The following is a 12652-nucleotide window of genomic DNA, read 5'->3' on the forward strand; positions in this document are numbered from 1 at the left end:
GAGCCTGGACCCTTCTTTCACCGCCCTGGCCACGTTGACCCTTCACGCCTTGATGGGCAGTTCCCATAGTGATGGATTAAGAATGGGGAGGGTAGGTGGCATTGTTCCCCTGCAAAGGCCTGAAACTGTTGTCTGCCGGACTCATTTTTGCAAAACTTGGAGGTTGAGAGGCCCAAGTTTCTTTCTTCCTGGGAAGCCTTCTTTTTCGTTCCCACCCTTCTCTGGCAAACCCCGCTCTTTTGCCTTACTGAGTAAATTGCTTTCTTATTCAGTAGAATCTATTATTTCTCTTTCTTATCTTTCGATCATTAACATAATGCTGACCTAGTGGATGGGTTTGCACAACACACAGCTAGTTCTCGGCTTACAACCACCATTCATTTAATGACAGTATAAAGTTGCAAGAGTACTAAAAAAAATTTCACTTATTATACACTGGCGACCGCAGCAACATCCCCGTAGTCATGTGATCAAAATTTGGATGCTGTATTTGCGGTGGTTGCAAGATTCTGGGGTCATGTGATCTCCAGGGGTGGGCTTCAAAAATTTTAGCAAGGGGTTCTCTGCCCGGTTGCTGGGTAGGTGTGGCCATGGTGGGCGTGGCCTCTGTTTCCGGCCTTCCCGAACTTATTGTAGGCCCATTTTTGGCCCTCCCCGAGCCTCCGTGCGCGCCCTGCACTTACCTGCATCCAAAACAGGCCGCGTGGGGACTCCTGGGAGGGGAGGAGTGGGCAGGGCCAGCCAGGAGTGGGATTTGGGGGTTCTCCGAACTGCACAGAATCTTAGCTACAGGTTCTCCCGAACCTCTGCGAACCCCCAGCAGCCCACTCCTGTTCTTCTCCCTTTGTGACCTTCCCAGCTGGCTTTCAACAAGCAAAGTCAATCAGAAAAGCCGGGTTCGTTTAATGACCAGGTAATTAACTCAATTGCAGTGGTTCATTTAACAACCATGGAAACGCAGGTCATGAAATTAGGTACGGCTCACTTAACGACCCACCTTGCTTAGCAACAGGAATTCTACTCCTAACTGTAGTTATAAGTTGAAGACTATCTGAACTAAACCAGAATGAAATGAGGTTAGGTAGTTTCTGATTCAGTGAGCTGTGTGAATCCAAGCATTGTCATAACATATTGTGTGAACTAGGCCATCAGAACAGGATAGGGATTATCAAACTTTAAACCCCTTTAAAGGAAAATGAGTGTGTAGGACTCTTTTGTGAATAGAAGACATGATTTCATTGAGCTAGAGCTGGCCAAGAAATAAGCATATCAGATAGTTCTAATAATAATTTTAAAAATAGTTTTTTGTGTTCTCAAACTTTGAAGCTACAAGCTTGTGCAGGGAAAGTTGAGGCGAAGCCCAAAATGAGTTTTGACAATGCTGCTGCTTTGTCTGTGCAAGCCAATTCTTTTTAATTGTGTCCCCTCTAAATTGTTTGCAATTCCCAGGATGTGTGTGTCATGACCCACTTTTTGAGAATGCAGTCATGATCCTATATTAGAGCAATTTTTCAGACACAACGTATTATGTAGGCAGAGCAATTTTTTTTTTTTTGCTTTATTGTGTTCGGTTTATTGTATAAATACAACCATTGTGTTCAACCATTTGTGGTCCCATCCAACTATTTTGTGGTTCTCAAGATGATGGACTTTGGGGGACTTCAATTCCCATCAGCCTTAGCTAGCAGAGCCAAAGTTGGAGGGTATGGGGTGGGAATGGGATAAGTAGACCATTTCGCTTTCTTCATATTTTCATTGGCTCTGCAAATTTTGGTCCAAAACTCCTTGGCTGTAATCAGCAAAGATTTACTGGTGACTTAATTTTATTTTATTTGCTCTTATTCTTCCTGTTTACATGGGAAGTTTAGATTTTATTAGTGGAATGCATGTAGTTTGAAAGCGAGAAAAAGTATCTTGCAGCCAGTGGAAAAATACAAACAAAAATGAGTTTATGAGTTTTATCTACTTAGTTATTTATTACATTTTTAACAGGGGTGCTATTCAGCAGGTTCTGACATGTTCTGGAGAACCAGTAGCGGAAATTTTGAGTAGTTCGGAGAACTGGCAAATACCACCTCTGGCTGGTCCCAGAGTGGGGTGGGAATGGGGATTTTGCAATATCCTTCCCCTGGAGAGGGGTGGGAATGGGGATTTTGCAGTATCCTTCTCCTGACACGCTCACCAAGCCACACCCACAGAACCGGTAATAAAAAAATTTGAATTCCACCACTGATTTTTAACTTGCCTTTATTATTTTATAAGTAATTCAAAGTGGCAAACATACATAATACTTCTTCTGCCTCCTTCTTTCCCCACAACAACAATTCTGTGAGGTGGGTTGGCTGACAGAGAGTGACTGGCCCACGTTCACCTAACTTAATTCTATTTTAATTGGGTTTGTTTTATTATTTTTATTTGATTTTTTTATCCTGCCTTTATTACTTTATAAGTAACACAAAGAGGTGATGTGAACATATATAATACTCCTTCTCCCCTTATTTTCTCTACAACAACAACAATCCTGTGAGGTAGATTGGACTGACAGAGAATGATTGATCCAAAATCACCCAGCTGGTTTTCCTGCCTAGGGCGGAAACTAGAACTCACAGTCTGCTCATTTCTAGGCCAGCACTTTAAACACTACACCAAATGATTCTTTTGCATCATTGCCCCACTCTTTCTAAAAATTGAGTGTGAAATTATTATGCGATTTCCCCCCTCAGAGACCATTCATCCTATTTTTAGAATAAATAAAATATACCTATAGGTAGTGCTCCATTTACGACCACAATTGAGCCCAAAATTTCTGTTGCTAAGTGAGACAGTTTTTAAGCGAGTTTTGCCCCATTATATCACATTTCTTGCCATAGTTGTTAAGTGAATCACAGCAGTTGTTACAGTTAGTAGCACTGTTGTTAAGTGAAACTGGCTTCCCCATTGACTTTGCTTGTTAGAAGGTCACAAAAGGTGATCATGAGATCCCAGCTCACTGCAACACTTATAAATATGAATCAGTTGTTAAGCATCTGAATTTTGATCACATGACCATGGGGATAACGCAACCAACATAAGTGTGAAAAACGGTCATAAGCAGTGGTGAGATTCAAGTAATTTAACAACCAGTGCCCTAATGATTTCTTCCAACAACCAGTTTGCCAAACTGCTCAGAAAATTAACAACCAGTTCTCCCGAAGTGGTGCGAACTGGCTGAATCCCACCACTGGTCATAATTCATCTTTTTTTCAGTGCTGTTGTAACTTTGAACTGTCACTAAATGAACTATTTTAAGTCAAGGACTACCTGTAGTATACCATTCACCCTTTCAAAAGAAAATGTGCAAATATAATAATTCACATATGAATGTGCTTCAGCTTTTATTCTTAATTTCTCTAACTCCATGTGGAACTAATTACTACCCTAAATGCACACATTCATAGTTGAGAATAATGGTAAATCTGTGATTCTGACTTTTTCAGGGGAAAAAAAATGTGTATATGGTTTGACAATTACTCTTTCCTATTGATTATTTTGCTCCAATATGTGGAGGATGTAGATAGATTTGAATGTTACAATCTGTTTGAATTACTGCGGCAAGACAAGAATTGCACATGGTGTGGTCTTAATCCTCCAGCTTTGAAAGAATTGTGCTTTAGGGCCTGGAGTATAGCAATAATAATTACATTTATATCTAGTAAATTGTATTGATTACATTTATATTCTTCTTTCCTCTTAAAATGCCCAAAGGAGCTTTATCTCCAAGGAGATGACAGATAATAAATACATAGAAACATACGAATGAGCATAATCTCCTTTGTTTTTGGAAATGCAAAATAGAATATATAAAAAAATTCAATTTCACATAGATTATGTTATGAAATTTTCCCCCCCAAAAAATAACCTTACCTCTGTCACCTTCTCTCTTGTAGGATAAGTATGATGCCTCTGGGGACATTCCTTCTCCCTTTTCTGTGTTTCCTGCGGCCAACAATTTCACAGGAACTACGATATCCCACCTTTTCACGCAATGCCACCAAATTTATTCACTTTATTATGGATCCCGATTCAGGAACTCTGTATCTAGGAGCTACAAACTTCCTTTTTCAGTTGACCCCAGACCTGGTGATGGAAGAAGCAGTTTCCATGGGCCCGATCCTAGACAGCAAAGATTGTCTTCCTCCTGTTTTCAAGCAGGATTGTCCCCAAGCTCTGGAGACCGACAACTACATCAAACTCCTGTTGATCAACTCGTTAGAGAAGGAGCTCATTGTTTGCGGCAGCGTGTGGCAAGGGATCTGTGAGAAGAGGACTCTTGGCTTCATTAAACATGTCCTCTTCCAACCCCGGACACCAGGAGACACTCAATATGTGGTAGCCAATGATCCCAATATTTCCACCGTGGGGCTGGTTGGTTACTCCAAAGAAAATGTGCCGCTTCTCTTTGTTGGCCGAGGATACACCAGTCGGGGCGTTGGAGGCAGTATCCCTCCCATCACAACTCGCAATCTCAGGGCCCACCCAGGAGAGGTGCCAGGGCCCGACTCCCACTCCATCTTTTCCTACGAGGAAACAGCCAAGCTGGCTGTGGGTCGACTCTCCGAATACAGCCACCATTTTATCAAGTCATTCACTCATGGTTCCAGTGTCTACTTCCTGTTCTACCGGCGTGATCTCAAGTCGCAGTCCCGTGAATACAAGACGTACATTTCCCGGATCTGTCTGGACGACGCCCACTATTATTCCTATGTGGAGCTGCCCTTGGTCTGCAGGAACGAAGGGAAGACATATAGCCTCTTGCAGGCAGCCTACGTGGCCCAGACAGGGGTAGAAGGACAAGTGGGAGATTCACTTTTTGTGACTTTTTCTGCCTGGCAGGCTTCTTTGGGGAAGCTGAGTGAGGAATCTGCACTCTGTGTTTACCCCATGGAGGAAGTAGATCGCTTCATAACTCAAACCAGGGACCTTTGTTATACCAAGGACGGGAAAACAGAGGATGGCAGGGAGGTGGCCTACATAGAATACGATGTCAGCTCTAGCTGCGTCCAGCTCTCAGCAGTAAGTGCACTTTTATTAAATTTCTACATCACCCATCTCACCTAAGTGACTCTGTGTGGTTTACGACATCACATTTATTGCATATGGATGTAAATCTATCCAGGGTGCTGGAAAAGTCAGTGCCCACAAGCAATTTGTTATATCAATTACGTTAAAGGTTTGAATGGGTTGCCATTTGTTTAACGCATGACCTTTGAATAAGCTAATATTTTCTCAGAAAAAAAATTAATAAAACATATTGCCCTTTGGGAATCTTACTGTAGGTACATCCTATGCATGTAATTCACATGGTTTTGGATGGGATTTCCAGGCAATTTGCCATTCAGGCCTTCTCATAATTCTCAGTTGTATTGTTTTTCAACAATGTTGACTGGCAGCCCCCAGGGGGAGAGCCTTCTCTGTGGGGGCACCTACTATCTGGAACGAGCTCCCCCCGGAGATACGGAGGATCCCGGATCTGCGCACCTTCCGCCGCGCTCTAAAGACCTTTTTATTCCACCAGGAGGGCCTGGCCTAACTTTCTCCCTCTTTTTAAACAATTTTAATAATTTAATATTTTTAATATTTTTAATACTCAAAGTTTAAATTTGTTTTAAATTGATTGGGGTTTTAATCTGTCTGGGCCAAACTATTTAATTCGATTTTATTTCTGCTTTTTAAATTTTGTATATATGTATTTTATTGTTGGCTGTTCACCGCCCTGAGTCCTTCGGGAGTAGGGCGGTATATAAATCAAATAAAAGTAAAGTAAAAGTAAAGTAAGCTGATGATCCCTCATAACCTTTAAGAAGTTTGTTGGCGGAGACGTTCCAGCAAACAAGGATGATGATGATTAGACTTCTGTCCCGTTCATTCATTCATTCATTCATTCATTCATTCATTCATCTATCTTTCTTGGTCAATTCAAGTTGGTGAACTCACCTAATATTCCTGCCTTCTATTTTCCCCATGACAATTAGTTTTTACCCGCCTCTGGACCTCATGCGGGCTGGACAGGGATACCCAAAGGGCCAGATGTGGCCTGGGGACCATAAAATGCCCAGGTCTGGTCAAGAAGCTGTATCCAGCTCAGCGCAATATGCCTAGGATTTATTACTATTATTCAGCTGCACTGCCCCATTGATTCCCAGAGGGAATTCATAGGGTCCTTTCAGTTGGGGGAGACCAAATGGCAGCTGTCCAAGCCAGCTTAGAATCAGTCACTCTTCCCTGTTAGATGCTGTGGGCCTAATTCAGCACACAGGTCGCTTCTGATCTAATTTATGAATGATCTGCTTTGTTGGTCCCAGAGAAAGGCCAACTAAAGCTGGTACAGAGGTGAATGAAGTCCAGAATTCAGTTTTTTTAAATAGAAGTAATAGACACCAACAGAGGTTTTTCAGTATAAACCCACTCATCTTATATTCCTGAGCATTTGGCACTGAGAAGGATATTGGCTTTGATCCTGGAGGAGGTATGTAGCTATCATGAGTACTGACAGTTTTATGTCTATTAATTTTTCTAATCCCCTTTTAAAACTGCCCAGGCTTCTGTGGTTTGACTTATGTCCCAAGTGAAAAGCTGCTTCTTGCCTGTTCAGAATGTCTCATAATTCAATTTCACTTGGTAAGAAATGGAGAGAAGCTTCCCTGCCACAGGTTAAACATGAGTCAGCGCATACATAAGTTGCTTATGTTATCTTAGGGCTCATGATCATCTGCATAGAGTCTAACTAATGGAAATTAATGGTTCTACTCTATTCTGCCCTGCTGAGATCCTGTTTGGAATATTATGTCCAAATTTGGGCACTGCAGTTGCTCATCTGTCAAAGATAGCCCTGTTGTGGAGTTTTTTAACCTTGGCCTCTTTAAGTTGTGTGGAACTGGCTGGGGAATTCTGGGAGTTGAAATCCACACATCTTAAAGATGCCAAGGTTGTAAAACAATGCTCTAGTGCAGAGGTCTTCAAACTTGGCAGCTTTAAGACTTGTGGACCAGTGGTGGGTTTCAATTTTTTTTACTACCGGTTCTGTGGGTGTGGCCTGGTGGGCCTGGCAGGGGAAGGATACTGTAAAATCTCCATTCCCACCTCACTCTAGGGGAAGGATACTGTAAAATCTCCATTCCTTCCCCAATCCAGGGAAAGTTTACTGCAAAATCTCCATTTCCTCCTGATCAGCTGGGACTTGAGAGGCAGAGAATAGATGGGGGCGGGGCCAGTTAGAATTTTTACTACCGGTTCTCCGAACTACTCAAAATTTCCACTACCGGTTCTCCAGAACTGGTCAGAACCTGCTGAAACCCACCTCTGTTGTGGACTTCAACTCCCAGAATTCATGCTGGCTGGCTGGAAGTTGAAGTCCACAAGTCTTAAAGTCTTAAAGCTGCCAAGTTTTGGGGACCCCTGCTCTAGTGATTCTGTCAAGAGCAGGGGTTAGATCAGATGACCTCTGGGGCCTCTCTGCCTACTCTATACCAGATTCTGGTACTCTATACCAGGGGTCTCCAATCTTGGCAACTTTTAAGCCTGACAGACTTCTACTCCCAGAATTGCCCAGCCGGCTTTGCTGGCTGGGGAATTCTTAAAGTTGAAGTCCTCCAGGCTTAAAGTTGCCAAGGTTGGAGACCCCTGCTCTGTACCATCTCTTTGGATACCCAAGTTTTTCCTTAAAAGGAAGTTGAGTACTTTAATTGCATCCTTTTGTAGCTTTTCCAGTTTAACAGTATTAAATTTGAGGCCCAGAATTAAGCGAGCTTACAAGATGGATTTGTATGAAAGGGTTAGGATCAGGGGCCTTTTGTTCTGGATTCATTTCTTTTTTAATATACCGGTAATCTTTATTGAAAGTTTTAATAGAATAGAATAGAATTCTTTACTGGCCAAGTGTGATTGGACACACAAGGAATTTGTCTTCAGTGCATAAGCTCTCAGTGTACATAAAAGATATAAGTGATGAATCATGATCATAGTCATCATAAATACATTCATCATAAATCATACGATACAACACTTAATGATAGTCATAGGATACTAAATAAGCATACTAGGAAACTAAACAAAACAATATAAATCATAAGATACAAGCAACAAGGTTGTACTCATAAGTAGAAAAGGAGATAGGTAATAGGAAGGATGAGAAGAATAGAATAGAATAGAATAGAATAGAATAGAATAGAATAGAATAGAATAGAATAGAATAGAATAGAATAGAATAGAATAGAATAGAATAGAATTTTATTGGCCAAGTGTGATTGGACACACAAAGAATTTGTCTTGGTACATATGCTCTCAGTGTAAATAAAAGAAAAGATACATTCGTCAAAAATCATAAGGTACAACACAATGATAGTCATAGGGTACAAATAAGCAATCAAATCATATTAGGAAACAGTCAATATAAATCGTAAGGATTCAAGCAACAAAGTTACAGTCATTAGTGGAAGGAGATGGGTGATAGGAAAGATGAGAAGATTGATAGTAATGCAGACTTAATAACTAGTTTGACAGTGTTGAGGGAATTATTTGTTTAGCAGAGTAATGGCATTTGGGAAAAAATATTCTTGTGTCTAGTTGTTCTGGTGTGCAGTGCTTTATAGCATCGTTTTGAGGGTAGGAGTTGAAACAGTTTATGTCCAGGATGTGAGGGGTCTGTAAATATTTTCACAGCCCTCTTTTTGACTCGTGCAGTATACAGGTCCTCAATGGAAGGCAGGTTGGTAGTAATTGTTTTTTTAGCAGTTCTAATTATCCTCTGAAGTCTGTGTCTGTCTTGTTGGGTTGCAGAACCAAACCAGACAGTTATAGAGGTGCGGATGACAGACTCAATAATTCCTCTGTAGAACTGTATCAGCAGCTCCTTGGGATTTAACAATTATCAATAACTATTAACAGCAATAATAATAAATGCAAACAAAAATGGAACATTTCTTAAAGTTCCTCCTATAGAAAACAGCTTCTCTTCATAGCACTAGCTTGACATCTCAACAAACTAGCTGTCATAACCCTAAGATCCCTCCAGATGTGTTGCTGTCATTTTACATCTCATCAGGCACAGTGGGGGAAGGTCTGGAGACTATCTGGCTGCTTAAACATTGTTTGCTATTTTTTGTCACTGGCCAGCTGAGAGAGAGAACAAACTGCTATTAGCATCAAGAAAGCAGGAGCCTTCTTCAGAATTGCCATATAGGAAGAAACAATGATCTTGCCTGATTTGAGATCCCAAGAAGATATGAAATTAAAGCTTTCCTTGCCTCTTCATTGGTCCTGATTTCCTTCTAGGCCGGAGACCGTTCTTTCTGAAATCCCTTGGCCTTCTTTCTTGGAGACATACTGTCCTCCTAAATCCTGGCTCTTCTAGATTAGACCCGGGCATTTTATGGCCCCTGGATCATATCTGGCCTGTTGAGTGTCCCTGCCCAATGTGCGTGAACTCAATCGGAAAGTAGAAATCAAAAGTGTATGCCACGCATTCAATACAACCGCATTGCTTTTATTTTGAAGGCACTTGCTGATTTTTTTCTCCAATTTATGTATATGTGTGTGCCTTTGCACCTTCGCAGCCCTTTTGGTTTGGCCCCTCCATCCCCAATTTGTCATGTGGCCCCTTGGGAAAATTAATTGCCCACTGCTGTCCTACATTGATTCTGAAAGTGCAAAAAAAATATATTCCAATATTCAGCTGTACTGTATATGGAGGAAGTTTATTCACAAGGCATGTCTTTTAATTGACTCGGGTAGATACCGCCTTCACTGTGACACTTTTTGCACATCACAGACAACATTTAATTTTGTAATTGCTGTTGTAGCAGTACTAAACAGAAATGCATAGCATCATAATTAACTTTGCTGCACAAGAGAATAATAGGTAATTTAAACTCTGCGTGGGTTGTTTTATTTTTCCTGCTATAAATTGAACCTCTAAATTGTTATTTCAAATGCCCTAATCATATACTTCAGAAATAATTAACTCTCCTCCTGTCTCAATACACACAAACACTTTTGGGAGTCACAGAAACATAAATGTTTGCGGAGGGAGATGTTTGTAGCTAGAATATGATTTGTGCCATATTATTATAAAGCATCTAGATATTTGGAGGGAGTGCCGTAAAAAATATTTCCAAAGTCTTGCTACTGATGATGTTATTTTTATTTATTTATTTTTTATTAGTCATATTTCTATGCCGCCCACTCTCCAAGGACAGTATACTAAATAGCATATTGCCCCCAACAATCTGGGTCCTCATTTTACCCACCTCGGAAGGATGGAAGGCTGAGTCAACCTTGAGCCAGTGAGATTTGATCCGCTGATCTGCTGAACTAGCAGTCAGCTGAAGTAGCTGCAGTACTGCACTCTAACCACTGCGCCACCTTGGCTCTTTATCTTCTCTTTGTGACGTCCTCCAGATGTATGGACAAAATGTCTGAAATCATTGCAGTGTCCATTTTGGCTGGACTACAACTGTATTAGCAGAGTGCCCAGACTAGGCGCTCCCTTTAGATCAGGAGTGTCAAACTCAAGGCCCACAGGCCTAATCTGGCCTGCAGGGTGCTTAGTTCTGGCCCGCGCAACCGTCATGGAAATAGCGAAAGATCGGCCTGCAGTGCCTCTGCCAGCGAAAACAGAGCATGCGCCCCTCCCGAGCTTCATTTTCGCTGGCAGAGGGTTGCAGGAGGCCATCCCAGCCAAAAACAGAGCTCATATTTGCTGGCAGAGCACTCAGGCCGCCATAGGTGCCCCGCGGCATGAGTGATGTCAAGCTGCCCCCCCCCCCAGTCAAATACAATCCTGATGCGGCCCTCAGTGAAATTGAGTTTGACACCCCTGCTTTAGATAGATGATTTTGTGAGGGAAATTGTTCCAATATCTCATCCTAAAACACATAAGCAGAGTTTTGATAAATCACACTAAAGATCCATTCTCAAGAGGCTTTTGGGAAGCTGGGAAGGGAGAACCAGGCAGTATCCTTTGTTGTTGTTTCTCCTGTCTATAATTATTCTTCTGTGCCTCTAACACCTAGATAAACTCTTAGAGGCTAAATATAAGAGGAGCAATTACAGCCACGGTAGTGCTTTTTGAGGGAGGCCATGTTCACTCATGGCTACTGCTGCATGTTATGTCAATGAGCTGGAAAAAATTACATTGTGTGGATCCAGCTTTTCTTCCTTCATCTGTCCTAGGCAGAACATTTTAAATGGAAAAGGCTGAGTGGCTTCAGGGATCAACTGATTTCCAATTCTGAGGGCAAATGCATAAGTGAATGCAGAGACACACACCCTTCACAGCCCTGTTCTCCATGGTTTCTTTGTCCTATATAAGCGTAGTATATAAGTGTATATATAAGTATATAAGCGTAGTACACAAAATTATCTGCTACAATGTCCTACCTGTCGATGACTACTTCAGCTTCAACCGCAATAATACACAAGCAAACAGTAGATACAAACTCAAGGTAAACCGCTCCAAACTCTATTGCAGAAAATACGACTTCAGCAACAGAGTGGTCAATGCCTGGAATTCTCTACCTGACTCTGTTTTTATATCCTCAACCCCCCATAACTTTAACCTTAGACTGTCTACTGTTGACCTCACCTCATTCCTAAGAGGCCTGTAAGGGGCATGCATAAGTGCACCAGTGTGCCTTCCGTCCCTTTCCTACTGTTCCCATTTATTCATACCCATTTCCGGTATTAATATCCATGTTTATATTTATTCCTGTTATCTCGTACATTTTTGACAAACTAAATAAATAAAATAAATAAATATATTCAAAAAGGCTCAGGCACATCCAGTTCAAAGCATCAGGTAGCTGGGAATGAGAAAAATCTGCCCTGGTTTTGGGACACACAGCAGAGGAAAATAGGATAAAAGAAAGAAAAAAATGACTTTCTTGCCATTTTGGTTCTTCCTGGCAACGGAAGAGTTAAAACTTCCTCTTTTGCCACTTCTCTGATTTAAGCATCTTCCTGTTCACCTACCCCACCCCCACCCCCAATTTTGCAGCTGCTTGGCCAGCCTCCAGATTCCCAAGCATGGCTGTCCATCAAATATCCATCCTGCTCTTAGGAGAGAGGTGAGGGGTGAGAGGGAGGATTTTTAGAAAACTGCAGCCAGCCAAAACTCATCAGAGGAGGGAGGAGGGGAACAGAACAGGAAGTGCCAACCTACTTGTTAGAAAGTGTCACACTGAAAATCCTCATCTCTGAGCATTTACTGTGATTGCTGTTCATGCCTAGCAGAAACTCAAAAATTTACAAACGATAGTTAAACAGCCCAGTTACAACACTGAGTTTTACTGTGTTTCCCGCAACTTGCATGAAGTTAGTCCTCGAGTTACAACCATTAATTTAGGGACCATTCAAAGTTGCAACAGTACTGAAAAAAGTGACATGTCCGTTTTTGACACTTACGACCATTGCATGATCAAAATTTGGACACTTGGCAACTGGCGTGTATTTATGATGGCTATAGTGTCCCGGCATCATGTGATCAATCACCTTTTGTAATCTTCTGAGAAGCACACTCAGTGGGGAAGCCCGATTCACTTAATAACCGTTTTACTAACTTAACACCTGCAGTGATTCACTTAACAATTATGGCAAGGAAGTTCATAAAATGGGGCAA

General features: G+C 41.6%; 1 protein-coding gene across 1 annotated transcript in view; it reads left to right on the forward strand.

Moving 5' to 3' along the window:
• The first annotated feature begins 3933 nt into the window (after positions 1–3933).
• PLXNB1 (plexin B1) overlaps positions 3934–12652 on the forward strand; it is a 97339-nt gene continuing 88620 nt past the window's right edge. The window contains exon 1 of the mRNA XM_070933505.1: positions 3934–5052. Coding sequence (XP_070789606.1) covers positions 3934–5052 — 1119 coding nt within the window. The remainder of the gene's footprint in view (positions 5053–12652) is intronic.

This window comes from Pituophis catenifer, unplaced genomic scaffold (genome assembly GCF_029215685.1).
Source record: "Pituophis catenifer annectens isolate HBS135680 unplaced genomic scaffold, rPitCat1.0.hap2 SCAF_2, whole genome shotgun sequence".
Taxonomy (NCBI): domain Eukaryota; kingdom Metazoa; phylum Chordata; class Lepidosauria; order Squamata; family Colubridae; genus Pituophis; species Pituophis catenifer.